This window comes from Cetorhinus maximus, chromosome 27, assembly GCF_964194155.1.
Source record: "Cetorhinus maximus chromosome 27, sCetMax3.hap1.1, whole genome shotgun sequence".
Taxonomy (NCBI): domain Eukaryota; kingdom Metazoa; phylum Chordata; class Chondrichthyes; order Lamniformes; family Cetorhinidae; genus Cetorhinus; species Cetorhinus maximus.
This window is the reverse complement of record NC_135905.1, coordinates 12397718-12423291: the sequence shown is the minus strand read 5'-3', so window position 1 is coordinate 12423291 and position 25574 is coordinate 12397718. Positions and strand designations below refer to the sequence as shown.

At 44.9% G+C, this 25574-nt stretch overlaps 1 protein-coding gene across 1 annotated transcript in view; it reads right to left on the bottom strand.

Moving 5' to 3' along the window:
- The window catches only part of wdfy4 (WDFY family member 4), a 241555-nt gene that overhangs the window by 146859 nt on the left and 69122 nt on the right, over positions 1-25574 (bottom strand). Inside the window, exons 26-34 of the mRNA XM_078530732.1 lie at positions 18406-18497; positions 18203-18302; positions 17898-18103; positions 13979-14148; positions 10635-10775; positions 6772-6942; positions 4014-4190; positions 1888-2014; positions 1301-1458 (exon numbers count right to left, since the gene is read on the bottom strand). Coding sequence (XP_078386858.1) covers positions 1301-1458; positions 1888-2014; positions 4014-4190; positions 6772-6942; positions 10635-10775; positions 13979-14148; positions 17898-18103; positions 18203-18302; positions 18406-18497 — 1342 coding nt within the window. The remainder of the gene's footprint in view (positions 1-1300; positions 1459-1887; positions 2015-4013; positions 4191-6771; positions 6943-10634; positions 10776-13978; positions 14149-17897; positions 18104-18202; positions 18303-18405; positions 18498-25574) is intronic.

The following is a 25574-nucleotide window of genomic DNA, read 5'->3' as shown; positions in this document are numbered from 1 at the left end:
AACTGTTTGTGGGATCTTGCTATGCATTGTGCACTTTTCTACATAATAGTGACTGTACCTCAATCCATTGAGTGTGATGCAATGAGGAGCCATATAAATGCAAATTCCTTCTGTCCTTAAAACACCGGCTCCTAATCAAAGCCATAGAGAGTGACAGCAACGAGGCACTGGACTGAATGACTACAAAATGCTCCTGGGAAAATTAAGCTGATAAAATCAGAGGGAGAGTTTAGGTAAGTGGCGAGCAAGTGAGATGTGAGTAATCTCATTCTTCACTAGTTAATGTACGGTTTTCTAACGGGAGGGGAGGGAAGTTATACATAATGAAAATGGTAGGGAAACACGGCAACAATCTCTTACATTTATATACTGCCTTTAATGGCACAGCAGCAAATTATTTAAAATAACATACTGTGCATTGAATCATGGAAAGTGTAAATTGATGCCAAATAGGCGTAACCTGAGATTCACAAGAGAAATAGGAGCTTCAGTCCTTAGAAGGTTCCATCCAAGCTATCTAATTATAATCAGATTTTTAAAATTAGTCAGCGCTGGTATTTTGTTGTGCCATGAAGTTGAGCATGGTTCACATTTAAACTATACAGGGCAAAGCAATTTGAAAATATTGTACAGTTAGGGAGCATAGGGTTTCCGGTAGATATTTTTCTAGAATTTTCAGTGCTTATTTCCTCTATTTTTTTGGTTTCATTATTTTTGAGTTGACCGGTGCTTCCTGCTTCACTTTGGTCGAAAATGATAAACCAGAGTAAAACTGTGCATAGTAAACAATATTCTCTGTTTTTATCTCTGATACAGACAGTTTTAGAATTGTCCTCTGTATTGCTACTGACGTTGAAATTTTGGGGAAAGTCTAATTACAAATTTAACATGTAGCGCAGGTATCTCTCTCTCTTTCTCTCTCTTCAGGTACCATGCCTAAGAGGGCATTAGTGACCATGGACCTCCATGTTCGTCTTGCTCTGGGGACGTGGATCATCTTCATTAGTGGTACATTCGTCCATTATGCAAGGCCCTTGAGATAGATGGCTCTTTGTCTACCTCGATCTCTCTTTCCATCGATCTTTCCCATCAGCATCAAAAATCATGATTTCTTATTTCTCAGTGCAGGTGTGCCAGGCCAATATGGAGTGGCGGTTATTTAAAATATTCTTTCCCCCGCTTATTTTCATGAGCTAACACGAAATTTGCCATTTCCCATTCTGGAGAGCCATTGATTTAAATCAAAAAAAATTAAACCCTTCTGTAAAAGCACTTTACAGAATAGAGTAATGTATCTCACCACACAAATCTGTTCAGTTAAGAAACGGAGGATCTTTTCAGGGTTCACATCAAACATTCTTGCATACAGCTTGTCGACAAATTTTTGGCTGAAGTATGTAATATTTTCAAATACTGTAGTCAAGGTCCCCTCAGTGGATTTGTGAGTGGCATTCTGACCTATTCAATAAAAGAGGAAGAAAGAACCATTTTGAAGAAGCTGAGAGGTTTAGGGAGGGAATTCCAGAGCATAGGGTCAAAACAACAGAAGGCACGGTCGCTAATGGTGCACAACTACATATCAGTGATGCACGAGAGGGCTGAATTGGGAGCAGTTCAGGTATTTTGGAGGGTTTTGGGATTCGAGGAGGTTACAGGCGTAGGGGAGGTGGAGGCAGTGGAGGGATTTGGAAACCAGGATGAGACGAGAGCAGGAACCACTGGAGGCCAGTGAGCACAGGGGTGATGAGCACATGGAACTTTGGTGCAAAGTAGGACACGGGGAAGAAGAGTTTTGGATACCTAAGCTTTGTTAGATATTGTTTGTAAACCGGTGTCCCAGACTTGAGGTAATTAGAATGAATATCAAGGGTATTACATGTGACTGACCTTCTCCAATCAAGATCTGTGTAACAGTCTGTTCCTCACTGATGATGTGAAATATGTCCATAATGAAGAGTAGGATCTCAGTTTGGAAACTCTTTCTCTGGTCACCAGTAGCTCTCTCTGGTGAGACCTACGGATAAAGAAAATTCACACTGATAAATCTAGAAAATAGTGAAATCAATAATTCAATTCGTATAGAGTTTATGGCCTGAATTTTTCAGTCGTTACCTACGCTAAGAAATAAGAAATCATGATTTAGGAAGTCTGATCGGAGGGCCCGGGAGCGGACAGGAAATGGGCCCTCAACCGCGATTTCACACCAATTAACGGCCAGCCAGCATTAAACGCGCGCTGTAATGCTCAGCGCTGCAGGGGCGGGTGCTGACCTGACCGAGGGTACAGGTGAGCGACCCCAGAGAGCTCCACGCAGGCAGACAGCTGCCCCAGGGAGCTGCACGGACCTCCGCAGGCTAAAGGTCACGACAAAAAATGCTGCAAAATATGTCCGTGCAGCACAATCGAGCACCTGAAAGCACACCTCATATAAAAAAAACAGTACCCAGATAGTACTCTTATTCCCCCCACGGAGATTTCATCCCGTCCCTGGATTGAAGTTTGAGGAAAAATGCGAAGGCCACCTGGGAGAAAGACCCGTCCGCCAAATGTAAATGTGGGCGGGGCCGTGACAAATCCCTGTTGCTTGCATCGTTAATGGGCTTAATTTCCCACTTAATTGTCGGGGGGTGCGCTTCCGACTGTCGCGTCCGCTCGCCGAGCGAAATGTCGCGCGAGTGCGCAATGGCTTCGGGACGCTCGCCCAACGTCACCTCGCGCTATTTCACGTCCGTTCGAGTCGGGCGCGGGTCCACTCGCGGGATGTAAAATTCTTGCCTATGAATTTCCTTCAGCAATTATACTGAAAGTCACTGCTAATTGCAGGCAGATATTAAAATGCTCTTGTAGCATTACTTGGTTCGCTATTTTAATGGACTCATTCACTGACTTAAAAGGATTGGTTCTGGAATTTCGAACCTATTGTGAGCTTGCTAACTCAATGAGACACAATCTTTTCAGCACAGCATTCATTTTTGCATAATTATACGAATAGAAAGTTAAGTGTTCTTCCCATGCTGCTCCAGATAGTCCTCTTGCAGCTAGGGAGACCCTGGGGAAAGCAGTGTTCTCTGCCACTGTATCGGAGACACAGCGCTGTTTGAAATTGAGTATATGCCAGTAATGTATCAGAGGGAGTATTCTTAAAATAATTGGCGCTAAGGGAATCAATGGGTGTGGAGTTAGGGCAGGAAAGTAGAACTGAAGGGAAAGAGAAGCCTTGATTGGGATTTCCAAATTCCCAAATTCAACAGACCTTTGGCTGGTCCATCAAATTATCTGTCCCACCCCGAGGATTCTCACCACAGGCGGGACAGGAAAACCCCGCCCCCCACGATTTTATTGTACGGTGAGCAAGCTAAAGAGGCAGCACGGCCTACTCCTCCTCTTGTTCCTTATGTTCCTATGCCAGTCCTGTATCAGAGAAAATTCAACCAGTCCTGCATCAGTACGACAATCTACACCAATGTATCAATGAAAACATACACAAGTGTAATTGGCCATTAATTGTTAAATGCTTGCCAGGATTTCTGGTCAACCGTGCACCCAGTTTTTAATTCCGAAAATGTTAAGAAAAATGCAGGTGGCCATCATCTTAAACATCTTAAATGAATGTGGTGAACAGTCATTTATAGACAATAAACTGAGGTCCAAACAAATATACAGTAACAGAGTGAAACTGGAATGTAAAATATTGACTTATCTGGGATGACATGATATTTGAATGAAACACAGCACTGGCTGTAGTATAAGGATCTGGCATGGAAAGGGTTAATGTGGGACTGGGTACAGTACCACCCATACTGTGATGTAAAGGAACACATGACCCAAGTCTAGAGGGCATACTTGTAGCGGACAGAGACGTGTGTGGAGGCAAGCGTGGAAACAGCTCCTAACTTAGACCTCGTACACACACAGTTATGAGTAGTCAATAAACACTTACTATTAAACTATACAATACTCAGAGCCTCTTCGCCAGACCTACTGAGCTAGACACAACATCTTACAACACTGACCTCGACTAGGACCTCAATAGGATGCAGCTGCTTGCTGGCGGGAATGTTCAGAAAGCTGTACAAAAGAAGGATGTGTATAAAATCAGAGACTTGCTTCCTTGCTGGATGTGTTGACAAATGTGACTGCTGCTCAGCTTTGCGAGTCAGGTTTTCCTGTGATGAGGCTTCTCCGTCAGCCTATTAAACGTGGAAAAAGAAAAAGAGATGTCAAAATCACCAGGGGGCTGGCGCTCGTAAAAGGATCAAGAACGAGAGGGCACAGAGTTAAAGTGATTTGCAAATAGAAGCAAATGTGACGTGAGAAAATACTTTTTCACGCAACGGGTGGTTCTGGTCTGGAACGCACGGCCTGGAAGTGCGGTGGAGGCAGGTTCAATCGAGGCATTCGAGAGGGCATTGAATAGAAACAATGTGCAGGGATACGGGGAAAAGACAGGGCAATGGCACTAGGTCACAACGCTCATTTGGAGAGCTGGAGCAGACACCGAATGGTCTTATTTTGTGCCGTTAAAATTCTGTGATTCTGTGATTTATATTGCACTTTCCCAACCACCGGATTCTCAAAGTGCTTTACAGCCAATGAAGTCCTTTCAAAGGGTAGTTGCTGACAGGAAAATCCAGTTTGCTCACAGCAGAATGCCACAAAGAGCAATGTGATAACAACCAGATAATCTGCTTCTGTGACACTGATTGAGGGATAAATATTGGCCAGGACACCAGGGATAATTCCCTTCTACTTCAAAATAGTACCATGGGGGAATCTTAGAGGGCGGGATGGGCCTTGGATTGACTTCTCATCGGAAAGACAGCATCCCCAACTCCCTCAGGCCTGCACAAGAGTCTCAGCCTCAATTCTCATGCTCAAATTCTGGAGTGGCACTTGAACCCAGAGCCAATTGTGAGTGGCAGAGGCAAGAGTGCTACCAACTGAGCCATCATTGTCACACTAGTGTGGAAAGAGCATAGCAAAAGGGGAATTCCTTAGAACTGGACAGGTTTTAAGGCATTCCTCATCAACATTCACAGTTACATTTTAAATCCTGTATAAATATGAAATTTTTAGGGGTGATACACTAAAACTGTACAAGTGGCTCACTATGTTTTGCAATAAAGCTGTGCAGTTTGAGTTTGGATTTCAATTTTCCAAAATTCCTGTTAAGATGGGAATGAAATCTGTTCTTTCTGGGTCAATCCAGACAGCTTTAGGCTTAACCGTTAACCATAGGAAGGTCAAAAGCAAAGGTGCACTGAATGTGACAACAGGGAGTGACTAATATGAACCTTGAGTAATGGTGTAACATGGGTGATAAGAGATCACAGCCCTCAATACACCACAATCAATCTACCTTCTACTGAAACCATTGGAACGAAGGAATCAATCAGGTATTTAATGGACAGCCAATTCAACAATGGGCAGAATATTACTGGGCATGGGTAGAGGGAGGTGGTGGGCAGATAGCTCAGGCCCTCTCACCGCCGCATCCCGGAAGCAAAGCCAGTGTGGAGCCAACCTGCTCCATGCCATAAGGCGCTGCGGGTGGGCTAGACAGGCCGAGTGCAGGACTTCCACCCCACCTCACTGGGAGGAAGCCCCACCCTCGGGAGCGGCTGGCCAAGGCCGCCATAGTGAGAGCTGCCTGGACTGCAACCAGGAAGAAGGTGGCCCTTTAGATCCCGGAGATGGGTAAATCCAGGGCCTTGGGCAGGGAGGGGTTGGGCAGGTTAGGGGGCGGGGTGCCCGCTCCAGCCCGACGGCCCTCACCAGCTGTTTTATGGCGTGGGCAATGTTTTATCAGGTCCCCTGGGGCTCCTACTCCCCCTGGGGCTCCCTGCTCCCCCCGGGGCTCCCCGCTCCCCCCCGGGGCTCCCCGCTCCCCCCGGGGCTCCCTGCTCCCCCCGGGTCTCCCCTGGGATGGTTCAATCGCTGAACACTCTAGTGCGGAGCAGTTATCCCACCCTTGAGAGCTGTCAGCCAATCAGAGACTGGCGGCTCTGCAGTACTAGCAGCGCCACCAGGAGTGTTGGCCCCCCCTGGTATTGCTATAGGGCCTATCCAGAGAATCCTCTAGAGACATGTAAGCGAGGTGGGATGGGGATACCAGGGAATGGGGGGGGTCCCACCAGCAGGGGGGCAATGGTGGGGGCAGGGGTGGGTTCGCCAGCTAGGGCAGGGGTGGCTTCCTGGAGGCGAACCCCTTCCTGATCCCGATCGGGCACAGAGCTTTTAAACGAGGAGCGCCCTGCCACACCCCCACCCCCTCCCCCACTCCCGCCCAACCCCCGAAGGCCGCGGGCAAACCCTGGGTGGTCTCCTCGCGTGGTGAGTCCCCTGCCCACTGCTGGTTGAATACCAATGGTGGCAGGATGAGGCATCTGGATGGTGGGGCCACCTGCAAACCTTCCGCCCAGGACCTATCGGAGTTTGAGTGAGGGGAGGTGAGAAGAAGGCAGAATCATCATCACCCTTTCACCCTGCACCCTCCCTCCTGCCCATCACACACCCCGTCCCACCTCTGAACACGCCCCTCACTTTAAATTCCGCCCTGTTTGTCTCGTCTCTCTCAGCGGCTGATGCATTTCTGGAATCAATTACCTTGCCAAAATTTGAGGAACATTTTTCTCTCTGCAATAAAACCCGCGTGATCGCTAACTAGGCAGCTGTAGAAAAACAAAATATTTCTTGAGGATCAGTTTGAAACATTCCCACAATGGAGTGAGAAAACCCATAGAGATGCTAAACTGCACTGATGAGACGTACCATGTAATAGAACGCTCCAGCCATGGGAAAACCAGCAGCTGCCAGGCTGTGTAGAAACTCTGGTGACCTCCACAGGGGTTCATCTGGGATCATGTAGTAGACAAGGCTGAAAAACTGCATCACACTGCCAGGGTAAATGACCTCCCACGAGCCAGCAGCGTCTGAGATTGGCTAAGAAACAGCAACAATCCGATTACTGATCAGTTGTAACCCGGCTATGTTCAGTTATCTCAAACCTGCAGTGACAATAAGCTCCAAGCACCTCGGGACATGTCAACATAGCGACAGAGTTGACCAATTCTGAAAGACCGATGAATGGCTTCTGAAGCCAAAGATCAGGAAGTGCAGGGAAGAGAAACCAGAAATATGTGGCGGGGGGCAACAGTGAGGACAAGTTGGAGTTGGTCCAGGTCAACAGTTGAGAGAGGAGGTTAAGGGAGGACATTACTGAAGATATTAAATGGTTCATAGATAAGGAAAATGCAGAATATCACTTCAAAGTAAGGCAAGTAGGACAAGAGGACATTGATTCAAATGAGTGAGGTGTAAACATAAAACAACAATCAGGACCAACTCCTTTACAGAATAGGTGACAAATACTTGGAATAAAAATATTAGTAGTATTCAAATGTTAACCTAGGCAGCTTGAGTGTTAGGTGAATGAACTTGTTTCAACAGCCTGAAAGGTCTTTTGTCATCTTAGACTAATGTCATGCAATAACATTGATTGAGCTTGCTATGTTGAGTAAATTGTGGGGGATAGATCATGCATAATTATGTTACTGAGGCCTGGGCTAATCTATCCAGTGGCCTGGATTAATGGTCTAGTGACATGAGTTCAAATCCTACCACAGCAGCAGGAGAATTTTCAATTCAATTAATTAAATAACTCTGGAGTGAAAAGCTAGCCTCAGTAATGGTGGCCTTGAAACTGCTGGATTGTCATAAAAACCCATCAAATGCACTGATTTGCCTTAGGGAAGGAAATCTTCCATCCTGATCCAGTCCGCCTGTAACGTCAGACCCAGAGCGATGTGCTCAATGTTTAACTGCCCTCTGAAATGGCCGTACAAGCACTCAGTTGTATTCAAGGAGTGACTCACCTTCTTCTCAAGGGCAGTGAGGGATGGGTAAGAAAAGTTGGCTTCACCAGTGAATGAATGAATAAAACAAAATATACCACACTGCTGAAGATCAGCATAGTAGGGTAGTGATGGGACGTGGCTATAGAAAAGACCACATTGTTGATTAAAGTTGAGATGTCTCAAATTATATGGGGAGTCTGGAAATGCAGAGTGACAATGAACTGACAACGAGAAGAGTAGAGAACATGAAAGCAAGATCTTGTGTCACAAAGAGTTAGTTTTGTTGGTTGACTGTTTAATATATGAATGGCTACTGCTGAGTAATACTGAGCCTACTTCAAAATTAATCTCAAACATCTTTAAATCTATCAGATAATACTTCTGCACAATTTCCAGGGGAAAAGGCACTTAAATAACTTTAACATGATAATAAATGCATACTGCATTGATTAATAATAGGAAGATTGTAATTATCATCTTTAAGAATGAAAAGCATTTGGCTAGTAGAAGTCGTCCCCATAAAGCTGTTACCAGCTGAATTGTTTACAACTCAGTCAAATTCACCAGTTCTTGTTATCTATAAAATGATTACATTAAACACATCTCCTCAAGGGTCATCCTGCAGCAAACAGAGCTCTAACTAAACGTTGCTCAGCACTGAGTACTAATCATGTTTTAATATTATTTGAACCCCACGCAATACACGTTCTTCCAGGAGGATCCTACCAGTCGAGCAGCGGTTCACTATATTTTACAGAATCAGCATTTTCCTGCAGAACATTTGAAGCTTGACTCAGTCATGGAGTTAAATGGTTTCAGGAGCTCAATATAAAATAATAAAAATAATATCTGGGAGTCTATAAAAGATTTTTAACGTGCCAAACAGACACTCATGAAGAGAGAGAAAATCTGCTTTACCAGACTATAGGGAGTATTAAACTACCCTCCATGCTTGTAAGAACCCCAATAAAATTAAGCATAAATCACTTCCCAAATAAATAAGCTCACAATGATTATGGTTTTTAACTCCTGCTTAACTAACACCTGCGGAATCGCATTTTTATCTAACTGATGGAGTTGACTTTCAGGAATCACTAATAACTTTGCTTAATCGGAAGTCTTTTTCCTTGTGCATGAGTTAAAAATGTTGGTCCCTTGTTCCACTGAGTAGTCTGCACATTCAGCAGTTAATCAGCATTACTTTGTAATAATGCTAACCTTGCAGAGGTTCTCCAATGCAGCCATTGGTTTAAAAATCATCTGGACATAAAATAAATTATTTAAAATAAAGTCAGTGCAACAAACTACTTTGGAAGTGCCTGAAGTATCAAGTCACTTCTTTAAGGTAAAACTCATATCTGCCCGAAGATGTTTGGACTATAAATTAGACATTATTATCGTCATAAAGAGTTGCCATTTAGAGAAACACTTCTGGTTTCCCAAGAAAGGATATTCAGGCCCTAAGAAATGAAACTAGAAGTGAACCGAACTTATACATTCATCTGGTCAGGCCACTTGGGCTTGGTTAAAAATAGCTTCAGAATTAGCTTGGGATATCACAATTTTAGATCATTCATTTTAACACTCTGTACCCGAAATAAGCACTGAGAAAGGAAAGCAGGAAATAAGTGAAGTTTCCTAGAAACAGATTTGGAAGGATTTGGCAATTACAACCATGGTGGGAGAGCCCTGAAAAGCATGAGCTGAGAAGAGAAAGAACAAACTATAATTCAGCCAGAGAGTATAATCCCCGTCTTTCTATCATTGTCAGTGAGCAGATTTGTTGAAAATGCTGATTCTCTAAAATGATTGCGTCAGTTTAAAATAACAACCATTTGGTCACAAATAATTTCCTGAGATCTTGGTTTATGAAAAGGTTGATGTGTTACACATTAGAGGTGCCAATCCTCCAGAAATTACAGCTCATTAGCCAGCTTGAGCATCTAAAGGTGAAAGACATTGCCCAGCATGGTATTTGGCCACACAAATGGTTTCGTTTCAAGGCCCTGTCTTACGTCGCATTAGCCAATTAGGTAGCAACTGGTGTATGACAGGCTCAGCATAATGCTGGAATATGAAGGGAAAATTCCACCTGGGCTCCTGCCTCTCATTGCTACAGAGCGACTCCTAGTAGGCGTACGTGTGTGGAGCTGGGCGAGAAGAGTTAACTAAAACCCCCTGTTCAGGCTCAAATATAAAGGATGGCTACTTGAGCAGGATGGCAACAGAACAGTACCTCAGCAACTCAATATCAACTGTCAACATTTACCCATGTTTAGACATTCTACTCTATCTATTTGTAAATTCATCTGAAACAGTGCTTCGTAATGATTGTACTGCACAGTCCTGGGAAGTCACTTGGAAAACTTCATAGACTTTATGGAGTTATTGCACATTAAGTATCTGAGAAACTGCACAAGGAAATCTAAATATATTGTTGTATTGCACTTTCTGCTCAAATTTTAAATGCGATTACATTTCAGCAATTTACCAATGACGACAGCAATAGTAAGGACTTGGGAGTAAGTCTGAGGTTGCACAGTTGTTGAGAAGCCTCTCCCACTGGGACTGCTAATTGGAACAGTAGACATAGCCTGCTCATGACCTTCCCCCCTTGTCAACAAACAGCAAATTCCAGCACCAAAAGTTCAAATTTGAAGTGTTTCAAGGCAACAGGCACTCTGTTTCTATGGCACCCTGGTTAGCTAAGGGGGATAGTTTGTGTTTCACAGCCCCAATATTTGAGAGCAAGTTTCAACATCAAGTGCATTGTCTCACCTTGCTCAGTATAGCTCTCACCATCCCCAGCAGAACCAAGGCGGCTTCCGCACACAATCCGTTTGAGATTTTTGCAGACTTTTCAGACGGCTTTGGTTTCACTTGTTCGAGAAGCTGAGTCATCATCGTGTCAAGGTCCTGCTAGGGAAACAATTCATGCTTTAAAAACCTGATTGTTGGTCGCTCACCAAACACCATCATTTGGAAAACAAAGCATCGAACATTCCACCTTTTGTGCTCGACTTTTTTTAAACTACCGGCCTATTAATTTTTACATGGCAGGAACAAAGCAGAATCACTAAAGGCAGTCAGTCACGGCACGAAGGAGGTCCGGAATGTTCTTTGTGTTTTCCCACTCAGTTGGGTTAACACCTTAGTGCATTTCCACAGCGCATATTTTAACAGGACTTCAGTCAGAAATATTCTTAGGCTAGAATGTTTCGCTCGGCCTGGGGATAGGTGCCCGACACGCTCGAGCGTAAAATAGCGCACGGCGGCGTTGGGCGAGCATCCTGACGTCATCGCGCACTTGTGCGCCATTTTCGGTCCGGGGTGGGGGGGGGGGCGCGTGCGTGAGTCAGCAGTGCGCCCGCCGACAATCAAGAGCTGTTAAGCTCATTAACGGCGCAAATTAACCGGGATTTTTCGTTGCCCCGTCCAACGTCACGGTTGGCAGGCGGGCGAATAGAGCAGGCGGCTTTGGCATTTCTCAGGAAACCTCATCCAAGGGCGGGACGGGGTTTCCGAGATTAATTTAACGAAAGGCAAAAATGTGCTGACGTAAATTTCAGCATCCATTTGTTTAGGTGACTCGTTCTGATGCGTGGGCTTTTCTTTTTCCAGATTTTAGAATCTGTTTTTATGTAAATTTAAATTCTTCAGCTCCCAGCCAGTGTGAAATCGTGGTCTGGGGCCGATGGCGGGCAGCAGTCGGTTCTCCAGTCACTCCCGGGCCGCCAATTGCGGCCGCCCGCCAACCTGAAAATCCTGCCCTTAGCATTTTTTAAAAAAAATGTTTCTCAACAAAGCAGATTAATGAAATTAAGTCTGCACTTAATACCTGGAATGTGCGGGTTGTCGGATGAGGAAAGGTTGGACAGGCTAGGCTTGTATCTGCTGGAGTTTAGAGGCGACTTGTTTGAAAAATGTAAGATCCTGAGGGGCCCTGACACAATGGATGTAGAGAGGATGTGGGAGGATCTAGAACTAGGGGCCACTGTTTAAAAATAAGGGGTCGCCCATTTAAAACAGAGATGAGGCAAAATTTTTTCTCTGAGGGTCATGAGTCTTTGGAACTCCCTTCCTGAAAAGGCGGTGGAAGCAGAGTCTTTGAATATTTTTAAGGCTGAGGTGGATAGATTCTTGGTAAGCAAGGGGGTGATAGGTTATCGGCAGTAGGCAGGATGCAGATTTGAGGTTACTGTCAGATCAACCATGATCTTATTAAATGGCGGAGCAGGCTCGAGGGGCTGAATGGCCTATTCCTGCTCCTCGTGCGTTTCCAAACCAAATCCTTGGAATTAAGAGTCAGCATAACATATTTATATTCGTATTGGTGTTGTATGTGAGTTATCAATATTCTCACTAAAACCACTCCCTACAAACACCATATCAAACAGCTTAGTGATATAATTTCAGCAGTCCCATTTTATCTCTGCTGCTATTGATGGGGGCAGTGTTGCTATAAAAATGTCCAATGTTACATGTCATCGATTAACTGTCCCGGTGATTTTATCTTTACCGGACCTTTTTATACTGTACATACCGACTATATAATTATGTGTATGTCACTGCAGAAGATATAAATGCACCTTGTTACACCCTACTGTGAATCACATGTTATTGTCCTGCTTCATGCAAACTATATTCAGTAATTATACACTGTCACTAATCTCATTCTGCACAACTACCAGCTGTCACTCGCTGTTCTTACACCTGAATACCAGCACTAAACCCGTCTCCATGTCCCTCAATTGCATTTGGGAGATTCTTTAGGCTGTGCAAACTGGGTGCTCAAGGACCCTCTGGATCATCTTGCACTGTTGGACATTCTACTTGGCATGCTGTCATGGTGATAATGCAAGTTTTTAAATGGGGCCGGAGTAAATGGCAGGTGTTGTCGATGGAATGGAACCAGGACAGCTAAAGAGTGCTGAGGTCAGAAGGTTGAACTCACTCCAACCATCAGACAGCGGCAGGATTGACAGACAATAGCAAGCGACCCTAATATGCCTAGAAACCCAACAAATCTATCATTAGTATTGGCAGACAAGGTGCAAATAGCTGTATTTACTGTTGCATTGGAGCTAGAATAACAATAAACCACTGGCAGAATATTATTTCAGATGGGTTTTGATGGGAGAAGTGAGATCATGTCTGTAACTATATAACAATACAAGGATTCGTCACAAAAATCTTTGTGTAATGCACTATAAAGGTTTGCTTGCAACACTTGATCTCCTCAGTATAAATAGAATGTAGTTTTGTGAAGTATTTATGTTCAAAACTTTCAATTGAAGATGCCACTTTGCTGTTAAAGAGGATAATTCATTCACAAATTCCATCAGTGTTGAGAGCCGCACCCATGGTTTGTGATCATGTCACAGCCCATTGACTGAATGGTAGTCCTGTAACACTCTCTCAGAGCATATAATATTAGGCGTTATCTTTTATTAAAAACATAATTTTAGCAAACAATAAGCAGTAAGATGGACTTTTGCCAATCTCACCCATGAAATATCCTTTATTTCCCTGTTAATAACATGGAAGGCCTTACTTCTTTATTCCACACTTAACCTTGGCTTAGTGTTGGACTTTCATCGCTGAATTAGTAGGTCATAGATTCAAAAATCGCTGCAGAGACTTGAGCGCATAACTTAAACTGACACTCCAGTGCAGTACTGCAGAGTGCTGCACTGTCAGGGGTGCCATCTTTCAGGTGAGACAGTAAACCAATGTTTGCCTGCTGGGGGCGGATGTACAAGATCTCATCGCCTTACTCAATGAAGAGCAGGGGAACCCCGGCCAACACTCATCTCTCAACCAGCATCACTAAAACAGATTATCTGGTTATTTATCTCAATGTTTGTGAGAGCTTGCTGTGTGCAAATTGGCTGCCATGTTTCCTAAATTACAAGAGTGACCACACTTCACTGCTTTAGATGTCTGAAAGTTGTGAGTACACGAAATTAACGTTTTTATTTGCTCTTATCTTTCTGTCGAAGTTGTGCTGATGATTTTAGGTCACAGCCACCACATGAAATACTTAAAGTAGGTCAATCGGGCAATCAGAGCAACACATCGCGAGTGGCAAGGTACATTTTCCAGAATTAGGGGGACAATACCTTGGAGTCTTCTGGCATCTCATTAATTGGCGTCTGTAAGAACAATGCAGCCAGGAGCAGGTACAGCTCAGGTATGGCGATATGGTGGTTCAAAAACATCTGCATCATTTCAAATCCAGGAATTAAACGCGGCATTTGGCTGCTGGCTCGGGGCCGAGATTTGATATTGTCTATAACCAAAGAGCAAATGACAAGGATTTCTTTCGGTACTCTGTTGGCATCCCACAAAGATTTTTCCAACAACTGCATAACAATTTTGATCATTTCAGTTTGCTTTTACACATTACAGTTTACACACACATTGACAGGAAAGCATCAAAAGTAAACATTGTATCAACATTATCCCTACCATCAGATGAATATTTTATCTAGACTCTACGGATTACAGGGCAATGTTATCGAATTTACAGACAAAAAGGGGTCTAAGAATGACTTCTCTTTCAAAGGGCCAGCACAGATATGATGGCCAGAATGGCCTCCTTCTGTGCCTCTAACTGTGTTCCCTCGTCTGCCAACAACACAAATTTGGCCATGATTTTCTCAAAGAACAATTTTACAAAATCTCACTGTATGTGTAATCGGTTTACTGTAATTACAATCATAGGAACCTCATTTTTAGGTAGCAAATGACCTAATGCTCAATAACCACATTGGCAGAATCCTGCACATAAGGAACTGCCACTTGTGCGACACAGCAAAGAATGTGCACAGACCTTTGGAACAGTATAATACCATCAGTCAGAGAAAAGTGAAGGGAGATATATTTATAGCATAATTTCACAATTAATAAGAACTTTTTCTATTTTTCTAAACAACGACCCCAAACCCTGCATCACTTAGGGGGTAGGAGGGTCAATTCAGAACAAAAATATTTAATCTATTCATGTGGGCGTAAACTGAATACAATTTTTTCTGCTCCATTCAGGCCACAAAACTACCTCAGGTAATGCAACAACACAATATACAATTCAATTCACTCATGACGGGAAAAGATGCCATTGAACACAAGAACACAAGAAATTGGAGCAGTAGACCATACGGCCCATTGAGCCTGTTCCACCATTCAATATGATCATGGCTGATCTTGGGCTTCAACTCCATCTTCCCGCCCGTTCCCCATATCTCTTAGTTCCCTGAGACACCGAAATCTGTCATCCTAACCTTAAATGTATTCAACGATGGAGCTTCCACAATCCTCTGGGGTAGAGAATGCCAAAGATTCTCAACCCTTTGAGTGAAGCAATTTCCCCTCATCTCAGTCCTAAATGATTGGCCCCTTAACCTGAGACTGTGCCCCCAGCCAGAATTTTCTGGCAAGTCAATGGACCTTTGACTGGTCCATCAAATTTTCGACGATTCCCGCTATGGGTGGGACCAGGAAATCCTGGCCCCCCGTGTTTCAGACTCCCCAACCAGCAGAAACAATCTCACAGCTCCTACCCTATCAAGCCCCTTTAAAATTTTGTAGATTTCAATGAGATCGCCTCTCATTCTTCTAAACTCCAGAGAATATAAGTCCAATTTACTTAGCCTCTCATCATAGGACAACCCCCTCATCCTAGGGACCAATTTAGTGAACCGTCAATGTACCACCTCCAATGTAAGTATATCCTTTCTTAGACGTGGAGACCAAAACTGCACGCAGTATTTCTGATGTGGTCTCACCCTATACAACTGTAGCAAGGCTTCTTTATTCTTATACTCCAATCCCCTTACAATAAAGGCCAACTTGGCATTTGCCTTCCTAATGCTGCACCTGCATGCTAACTTTCTGCTCTCCTTGCACACCCAAGTCTCTTTGAACAACAACACTTAAAAGTTTTCCCTTTTAAAAAATATTCTGCTTTTTTATTCTTATGAATAACTTCACACTTCCCTATCCTAACCTAGTGGGACCATTTCCAAATCTAAGGAGATTTGGAGAATCATAGCCAGCACATCCACTATCTCTGCAGCTATCTCTTTCAGAACCTAAGGGTGTAGGGCATCAGGTCCTGGGGATTTGTCGGATTTTAATCCCTTAATTTTCTCCAATACCCTTTCTGGTATGAAACTTGTGTCTTCTACTGTGAAGACAGACACAAACTATTTGTTCAATACCTCTGCTATTTCCTCATTGCTCATGATAATTTATCCCGTCCCTGCTTCTGAGGGACCAAAGTTTACTTTAGCTACTCTCTTCCTTTTTATATACTTCTACAAGCTATTTTTATATTTCTGGTCAGTTTACTCTCATATTCTATTTTTTTCCCTTTTATAAATTTTTTGGTGGCCTTTTGCTGGCTTCTAAAACATTTCCAATCCTCAGACTTGCTACTATTTTTTGCAACATTGTAAGCCTCTTCTTTCAATCCAACACCATCCTTAACTTCCGGAGTGAGCCACGGAGACTTGGGTCTTTATAGCTGAGTTGTTGTTTTTCCAATGGAATGTATTTTTGTTGAACATTTTGAATTGTTTCTTTAAATGTCTCCTTCCCTTCATTTGCCACCGTGCCTTTTGGTCTATTTACCCAATTAACCTTAGCCAGTTCTCCCCTCATCTCTATGTTATTGGCTCTGTTTAAATTTAAGATTCTTGTTTATGATTGGAGTATGTCACGTTCCAACTTAACGTGGAATTCAACGGTATTATGATCACTATTTCCCAGTGGATCTTTTACAACAACATTACTGATTAACCCTGCTTCATTACACAATAAGATCTAAGATAGCTTTATCCTTAGTCGGTTACCAAATGTATCATTCTAGGAAACTGTCACAAAAACACTCTACAAACTCATCTTTTAGACCACTGTTACCAATTTGATAGTTACCAATCTGATATCTGACCACATCAGGGTCCAAATTTCTCACTTAAACCCTCACCAGAGTGATGAAGATTAAAGTCCCCCGCAATTATTACATTTCCTTTGTTACAAGCCCCAATAATTTCTTGTTCAACACTCTGCCCAACAGTATAATTACGGTTAGGGGGCCTATAAACTACTCCCACCAGTGTTTTCTGACTCTTGCTATTCATAATTCCCACCCATACTGATTCTACTTCATGATCTTCTGAGGCTAGATTCTTTATCTTGAGAATAGGCTGTAGTTTCCTGGCAGTCAGTCTAATGGTCACATGCAGCTATTTAGACTAAACCAGACTACAAGATGATGACAAATGAGTAAGGTTATTTAATTTATGTTGATGCATCCACCCAGAAGGTCCCTAAAATTTCTGCACCACCAAACCCCCCTCCCACCCCACCCGCTGCAGCGTCCAATTCTTCCCGATTTACATCCATTATTTTCGCCTTCATGGCGCTATGTGGAAGACTATTCCACAGGATAATCACTCTTTCTGTGCAGAACTTAGAATCGTAGTTATGATACAGCATCGAAGGCCATTTGGCCCATCTTGTCTACGAAAGAGCAATCTTTGAAAGAACAATCTAACTTGTCCCATTCCCTTACCCATTCCTCGCAGCCCTGCAAATAAGCAGGTAGCCAATTCCCTTTTTAAAGTTACCATTGAATCTGTATCCACCACCCTTTCAGGCAATGCATTCTGCATCACAACAACTTGCTGTGTAAAAAAATCCCCCTCGTGTTACTTCTTTTGCCAATTGCTGTAAACTTCGTGATATCAGTCCTTAACCCCTCCTTTGTTCATCTTGAAATGAACCAGCTCTATGACCAGTTACAGATATCTGACCACATCAGGGTCCAAATTTCTCACTTTAACCCTCACCAGAGTGATAGAAGAGAAACTTCTGGAGACAGCAAAACGCCAGAGTTACCCAAGTGTCTGAAACAGCTCGGATGGAAACAACATTTTATCGGGCAATTAAGTGAATGAAATAAAAAGGGGCACATGTGAAAAATAGGATTTGCGGACGTATGATGAAAGCTCTAGTTTTATATACATTGACACGTACCCATTAAGATATTACACACTGCTGTGTTGCTTTCCAACCATACATTTCCCGCCATGCCGTCTCTGAACTTGGTCAACAGCGCTGGATTATACAGGAAGTGAAGCACCAGTCTCGTACTCAGGATCACAGTAGTCGGATGAAGGTGAGCTTGCATGAAAAGCAAGAACCAGTCAGGCCCCAGCGATGTAAACATTTTCTCCTGATCTCTGACAGAAACAATTTATTTTTTTTTTTAAAAAAAAAAGAACATTTAGTTCAGAAGAGGGTAGTTTTAAAAAATAACAAGTGATCGAGAGAATACCTACTTGGAATTTTCAATAAGGTGATCCCAACGCACAACATCCAGCAGTGTCTTTAATAGTTCGTTCCTTAGCCATATTGTCCGTCCAGGTAATTGATTTATGACTTCAAATAACAAAAGGAATTAAGAGTAAGATAGATCAGGTTCCATACGTGTGTGAGACACATCTGGAATATAATTGTCTTAAATAAATTTTAAAAATCTCACCATCTATTGATGCATCAGAAACTCTTTCTAGTGAAATTAATTTTTCATTCATGGAAGCTGGAGGCAAAGTGTAAGTAAGGAATAATCCAATCCTTCAATAGAGAATATTAAATATTTCAATGGTAATTCACCTTCAGATATGTCTCTAATTATACCACTATGTTTCATTATAATTTATGTCAGTCATTTTAAATGGCAGCCAAGAAATAATGTTAACTTTTCATGTCTCACTGTAAAGGAATTGTTGGCATATTGTCTGAATCTAACTTCAAGAGAAAAAAAAGGGAAAAGAACTGCAAACACTAAATAATTGAAACAAAAACACAGAGAGAGGAATTTTACGGGCCCCGTCGTGATGGGGGCAGGACCGGGAAATGCGACGAGCCGTTCAAAAGTCCATTGATTTCGGAGGGAGGGAGGGGGGGGACTGGAAAATGCCGCTGGCGTAAAATTCCACTTATACTTTTTAAAACATGAGGCAGGATTTTCAGGTCGTGGGGGCGGGCAGGCGCCCAACCTGCCCGAGCGTGAAATAGCCCGCGATGATATCGGGCGCGCGTCCTGACGCCAGCGCGCACTCGCGCGACACTTCGGTCGGCGGGCGCGCGCGCGACAGTCAGCAGCGCATCCACCGACAATTAAGAGGCCCATTAAGGCCATTAAAGTTCCAATTAGCTGCTGTTTTTAACTGCCCGTCCAACCTTACAGTTGGCGGCGGGCAGGTGAATCGGCCAGGCGGCCTTTGGATTTTTTTTTTAGGAAACCTCATCCATGAGCGGGATGAGGTTTCTGACATTCATTTTAAAAAAAAATAAAAATGCTTTGACATAATTTTTGTTATGGTTTCTGTTCAGGTGAGTGAGGCCTACGCGGGGACATTATTTTACAATTTTCAAAATCTGTAATTTTGAGTTTAAAATTCTTCGGCTCCCCTGCCTTCAGGGGGCTTCCCGTATGCGCGCTCCCCTGTGCTTGCGCAGACTTTTGCGCTCGTCCTCCTCCCACCCCCTAACCCGACAGTGCTCAGCTTCTCAGCACGCCTTTCCTGCTGGCTGGCTGTTAATTGGCCAGCCAGGGTGTAATGGCAGTCAGCAGCCAATGGGCTGTCTCCCAGCCACTCCCGGGCCCGCCCACCTGATGACCTGAAAGTCCTGCCCATGGTATATTGGTTCTTGGGACACTGGTAAGGCAGTATTTCTTCTCAAACCCTAGGTGCACTGAAGGCAAGTCAGGGTGAACTACACAACGTTGGACTGGAGTCACAAGTAGGTCATCTGGGTGGCGTGGCACTTTGCCTTTCCTGGAGAACATCAGTGAACCAGTCGAATTTTTGTAAAATTCCAGCAACTTCCACAAATGGCCAGATTGCTTTGAATTCAATTTCCTAATTTGTCATGGCAGGATTCTGGAGTTAGGCTCTCTGGTTTGCTAGCGCATTACAATAACCACTCAGCTACTGTACATGTACTGCAATTTTTAAAATTATCCATTCATGGGATGTGGGCTTCGCTGGCTGGGCCAGCGTTTATTGCCCATCCCTAGTTGCCCTTGAGAAGATGGTGGTGAGCTGCCTTCTTGAACCGCTGAAGTCCATGGGGCAGAATTTTGCCCTTGATGGGCATGCGGGTAGCCGATCGCCGCCACCGAAATGGGCCCCGCCACCATTTTGAGTGGGCGGGCCAATTAAGGTCCACCCAGCAGCCCGCCCGACAGGAAGCGCTATGCACTTCCTGTGCGGGGTGGGGAGGGATTCCCCATTTGTCAGAGTGCGCACTGAGCGCATGCGCACTGCTCCCTGAGACTAAGTGCTGCCTCAGGGAGAGCGCTAAAAGTTTTTGAAAGTTTAAAAATAGAAAAATTTAAAAATTATTAACATGTCCCCCTCATGTGACAATGTCACACGAGATGGGACATGTTAATAAATATCACAGAAACTTTATTAAAGTTTTTAAAAAACCAACATGAAACCTAATCCCGCCGGTGGATGAGGTTTCATGTTTTTTCTAGTTGCCACCGGGGCTCCTGGCCGACCCGCCAGCCTTAAGGTTGGACGGGCAGGGCCTTTAATTGATTTAACTACCCTGTCAATAGCCTCAATTGGCCATTGACAGGACGGCGGGCCCGCAGCTGATTTCGCTGTCTGCCCGCCTTCCTGAAAATTTAAATGGGGCGAGATGACATCAGGGGTTCCCTCCCAACATCATCCATGTCATTTTTGCGTTGGCGAGCGGGCCCCGCCCCCAAATCGCCGACGGAAAAATTCTGTCCCATGTGGTGTAGGTACACCCCCAATGCTGTTAAGAGAGTTCCAGGATTTTGACCCAGCAACAGTGAAGGAATAGTGATATATTTCCAGGTCAGATGGTGTGTGGCTTGGAGGGAAACTTGCAGGTGGTGGTGTTCCCATGTAGCTGCTGCCTTTGTCCTTCTAGTTGGTAGAGGTCATGGGTTTCGAAGGTGCTGCCGAAGGAGCCTTGGAGAATTGCTGCAGTGCATCTTGTAGATGGTACACGCTGTTGCCACTGTGCATTGGTGGTGGGCAGTGAATGTTGAAGGTGGTGGATGGGGTGCCAATCAAATGGAGTGCTTTGTCCAGGATGTTGTCAAGCTTCTTAAGTGTTGTTGGAGCTGCACTCATCCAGGCAAGAGGGGAGTATTCCATCAAATCCTGACTTGTGCCTTCTAGATGGACGACAGGATTTTGGGGGGGGTCAGGAGGTGAGTTACCGTCCCCAGAATTCCCAGTCTACAACCTGCTCTTGTAGCCACAGTATTTATATGGCTAGTCCAATTCAGTTTCTGGTCAGTGGTAACCCCTAGGATGTTGACAGTGGGGGATTCAGTGATGGTAATGCCATTGAATGTCATGGGCAGATAGTTAGATTCTCTCTCGTTGGAGATAGTCATTGCCTGGCACTTGTGTGGTGCCAATGTTACTTGCCACTTGTCAGCCCAAGCCTGAATATTGCCCAGATCTTGCTGCATTTGGACATGGACTGCTTCAGTATCTGAGGAGTCGCGAATGGTGCTGAACATTGTGCAATCATCAGCGAACATCCTCAGTTCTGACCTTATGATGGAGGGAAGGGCATTAATGAAGCAACTGATGATGAATAGGCCTGGGACACTATCCTGAGGAACTCCTGCAGTGATGTCCCGGAACTGAGATGGTTGATTTCCAATAAGCACCACCATTTGTATTAGGTGTGACTCTGACCAGTGGGGAGCTTTCCCCCGCACTGACTTCACTTTTACTAGGGCTCCTTGATGCCACATTCAGTCAAATGCTGCCTTGATGTCAAGGGCAGTCACTCGCACCTCACCTCTTGTGTTCAGCTGTTTTGTCCATGATTGCATTAAGGCTGTAATGAGGTCAGGAGCTGAGTGGCCCTGGCGGAACCCAAACTGAGTATCAGTGAGCAGGTTATTGCTGAGTAAGTGCTCTTTGATAGCACTGTCAACGGCACTTTCCATCACTTTGCTGATGATAGAATGTAGACTGATGTGGTGGTAATTGGCCGGGATGGATTTGTCCTGCTTTTTGTGGACAGCACATACCTGGGCAATTTTCCACATTGCCGGGTAGATGCCAGTGTTGTAGCTGGACTGGAACAGCTTGGCTCGGGGTGCAGCTAGTTCTGAGGCACAAGTCTTCAGGACTATTGCCGGAATATTGTCAGGGCCCATAGCCTTTACACTATCCAGTGCCTTCAGCTGTTTCTTGATATCATGTGGAGTGAATCCAATTGTCTGAAGACTGGCATCAGTGATGTTGGGGACGTCAGGAGGAGGTCGAAATGAATCATCCACTCGGCACTTCTGGCTGAAGATGGCTACAAATGCTTCAGCCGTATCTTTTGCACTGATGTGCTGGGCTCCTCCATCATTGAGGATGGGGATATTTGTGGAGCCTCCTCCTCCAATGGGTTGTTAAATTGCCCACCACCATTCACGACTGGATGTGACAGGACTGCAGAGTTTAGATCTGATCCGTTGGTTGTGGAATTACTTAGCTTTGTCTATTGCTTGTTGCTTATGCTGTTTGGTATGCAAGTAGCCCTGTGTTGTAGCATCACCAGGTTGACACCTGATTTTTAGGTATGCCTGGTGCTGCTCCTGGCATGCCCTCCTGCACTCTTCATTGAACCAGGGTTGATGCCCTGACTTGATGGTAATGGTAGAGTGGGGGATATGCCAGGCCATGAGGTTACAAATTGTGTTCGTTTACAATTCTGCTGCTGATGATGATCCACAGCACCTCATGGTTTCCCAGTCTTGAGTTGCTCGATCTGCTTGAAATCTATCCCATTTAGCACGGTGGTAGTGCCACACAACACAATGAAGGGTATCCTCAATGGGAAGGCGGGACCTCTTCTCCACAGCGACTGTGAGGCGGTCACTCCTGCCAATACTGTCATGGACAGATGCACCTGTGGCAGGCAGGTTGGTGAGGATGATGTCAAATAGGTTAGCCCTCTTGTTGGTTCCCTCACCAGCTGCCGCAGACCCAGTCTAGCGGCTATGTTATTAAGGGCTCAGCCAGTTCAGTCTGTGATGGTGCTACTGAGCCACTCTGGGTGATGGGCATTGAAGTCCCCCACCCAGAGTACATTCTGTGCCCTTGCCACCCTCAGTGTTTCCTCCAAGTGGTGTTCAACATGGAGGAGCTGTGACTCATCAGCTGAGGGAGGGCGGTACGTGGTAATAAGCAGGAGATTTCCTTGCCCATGGTCAGAATCTTCTAGTCGGCGTGCGGGAGCGCGTGTCCCGATGTCACTGCGCCTCATTCTGATCTTCCGTTTGGCGGGTGCGCACCGGAATCGGCTGTGTGCCCACCAAACTGTCAAAGGCCTATTAAGGCAATTAATAACCTAACTGAAGTAATTGTCAGGGCTGCCCGTCCGACCTTAAGGTTGGCGGGGGGGCAGGCGAAGAGCCCAGGCGGCCTTCGCATTTCTCATGAAACCTCATTCATGGGCGGGATGAGGTTTCCTGAAGAGTTTATAACAACTAAAAATTATTAAAACTCAAACATATCCCAGCTCATGTGACACAGTCTCATGAGGGGACATGTCTGAATAATTTTATTTTTTTTATTTTTAACATCTTTTGCACTTAACTTAATCTCCCTGAGGCGCGGAGCTGCCTCGGGGAGGTTTCTATGCTCTTCTGAGCACATGCATGAAAGAGCACAGGCCTCGACTCTCCCTCCTCCCCCCGCCCACACAGCTGAGCGCTTCTGGGAGCGCGTCACGCTGGGTGGGCCTTAATTGGCCCACCCACGTAAAATGGCGGCGCTCAGCCAATCACGGGCGGCAATTGTCTCTGTGCCCGCTCCCAACCCGCCCGCCCGCCAGGGAGAAAATTCTCCCCCATGTTTGGCCTGATGCCATGAGACTTCATAGGGTCAGACTCAATACTGAGGACACCCAGGGCAACTCCCTCATGACTGTATACCACTGTGCCGCCATGTCTGATGGGTCTGTCTTTCTGGTAGGACAGGACATACCCAGGCATGGCGGCGGTGATGGCGGTGCCTGGGACATTGGCTGTAAGGTATGAATCCATGAGTCAGGCTGTTGCTTGACTGTTCTTTGGGATGTACCAATTTTGGCACAAGCCCCCAGTAAGGAGGACTGTGCAGGGTCAACAAGGCTGGGTTTGACTTTGTCATTTCCAGTGTCTGGGTCGATGCCGGGTGGTCTGTCTGGTTTCATTCCTACTAGGCTTTGTAGTGGTTTCACATAACTGAGTGGTTTGCTAGGCCATTTCAGAGGGCATTTAAGGCTCAACCACATCGCTGTTAGTCTAGATTCACATGTAGGCCAGGCCACGCAAGGTAAGAATGGCAGATTTCCTTCCCTAAGGCACAATCGTGCACCATATGGGTCTATAATGACAAATGGTTTTGTCGTCACCATTACTGAGATTAGTTTTTAATTCCAGATTTATTAATTGAATTCAAATTCCACCAGCTGCTGTGGTTGGATTTGAACCCGGTCCCCAGAGCATTAGCCTGGGCCTCCCAGAAGGAAAAAAACAGTTCGGATCAGTACGCTTATTTCCCAGTTTTTACTGGTGTTCCATTTTATGGTATACAAGACCAGTTTGGACCAGTATTCTTATTTCCTGGTTTTTATTGTTTGTTCGTCTGGGCTCTGGATTACCAGTCCAATGATATTCCCACTACACCACCGTCTCCCTCAAAATGCACAATGAGTCAGCAACTGACTGAGAAAATAGATTAATATTCAATGAAAGACCAATCATTAGAACGGATCCTACTTGAAACACCATTTGTATCTTTGAACCTACCAAGGTGCTCAGCATCCATAATTCTTCACTTTGAATAGATGAAATAATAATGTGTAAAGTCTTTAAACACCACTTAAAACAAAATGATGGTATTCCTCCACAGATCTTGTACATGTTGGCAAACAGTACAAACTAGAGCTGCTAATGCCCTGCGTTCTTCCACCCTTGGGGCAGAATGTTGCCATCGGCGTGTGGGGGCAGGCCCGACATGCCAACCAATGTGTAAAATGATGCACGATGACATCAGGCGTCATTTTGATATTTCGTTCAACGGGTGTGTGCCAGAGGAGGCTGCGCACCCGCCAAACTTTCAACGGCCTATTAAGGCCGTTAAAAAAGTAATTGAAGTTGTTAATAACGCTGCCCGTCCAATCTTAAGGTTGGTGGTGGGGGCAGGCGAAGAGCCCAGGCGGCCTTCGCATTTTCCAGGAAACCTCATCCACGGGCGGGATGAGGTTTCCTGAAGCTTTTATACAATTAATAAGTACATTTTGTGCACTTCGCAAACCTGTCTAAGCACATGTGACACTGTCACTTGAGGGGACATGTTTAAATAATATTTTATTTTATTTTGCAGAAACTTTTATTATCCACTTAATCTCCCTGAGGACGCTCCGTGCCTCAGGGAGATTGTTGCGCTCTTTTGTGCGCATGCGCAAAACAGCACAGGCCCCAACTCTCGCTCCTCCCCCCCTCCCCCCCACCCGCACAGGCAGTGTTGAGCGCTACCGGCCGCGCGTTATGCTGGGCCGGCCTTAATCGGCCCGCCCGCGTAAAATGGCGGCGCACAGCCGATCGCTGGCGGCAATCGGCACCGCCCCTGCCCCCACCCAGCTCTCACCCAGCCCGTCCGC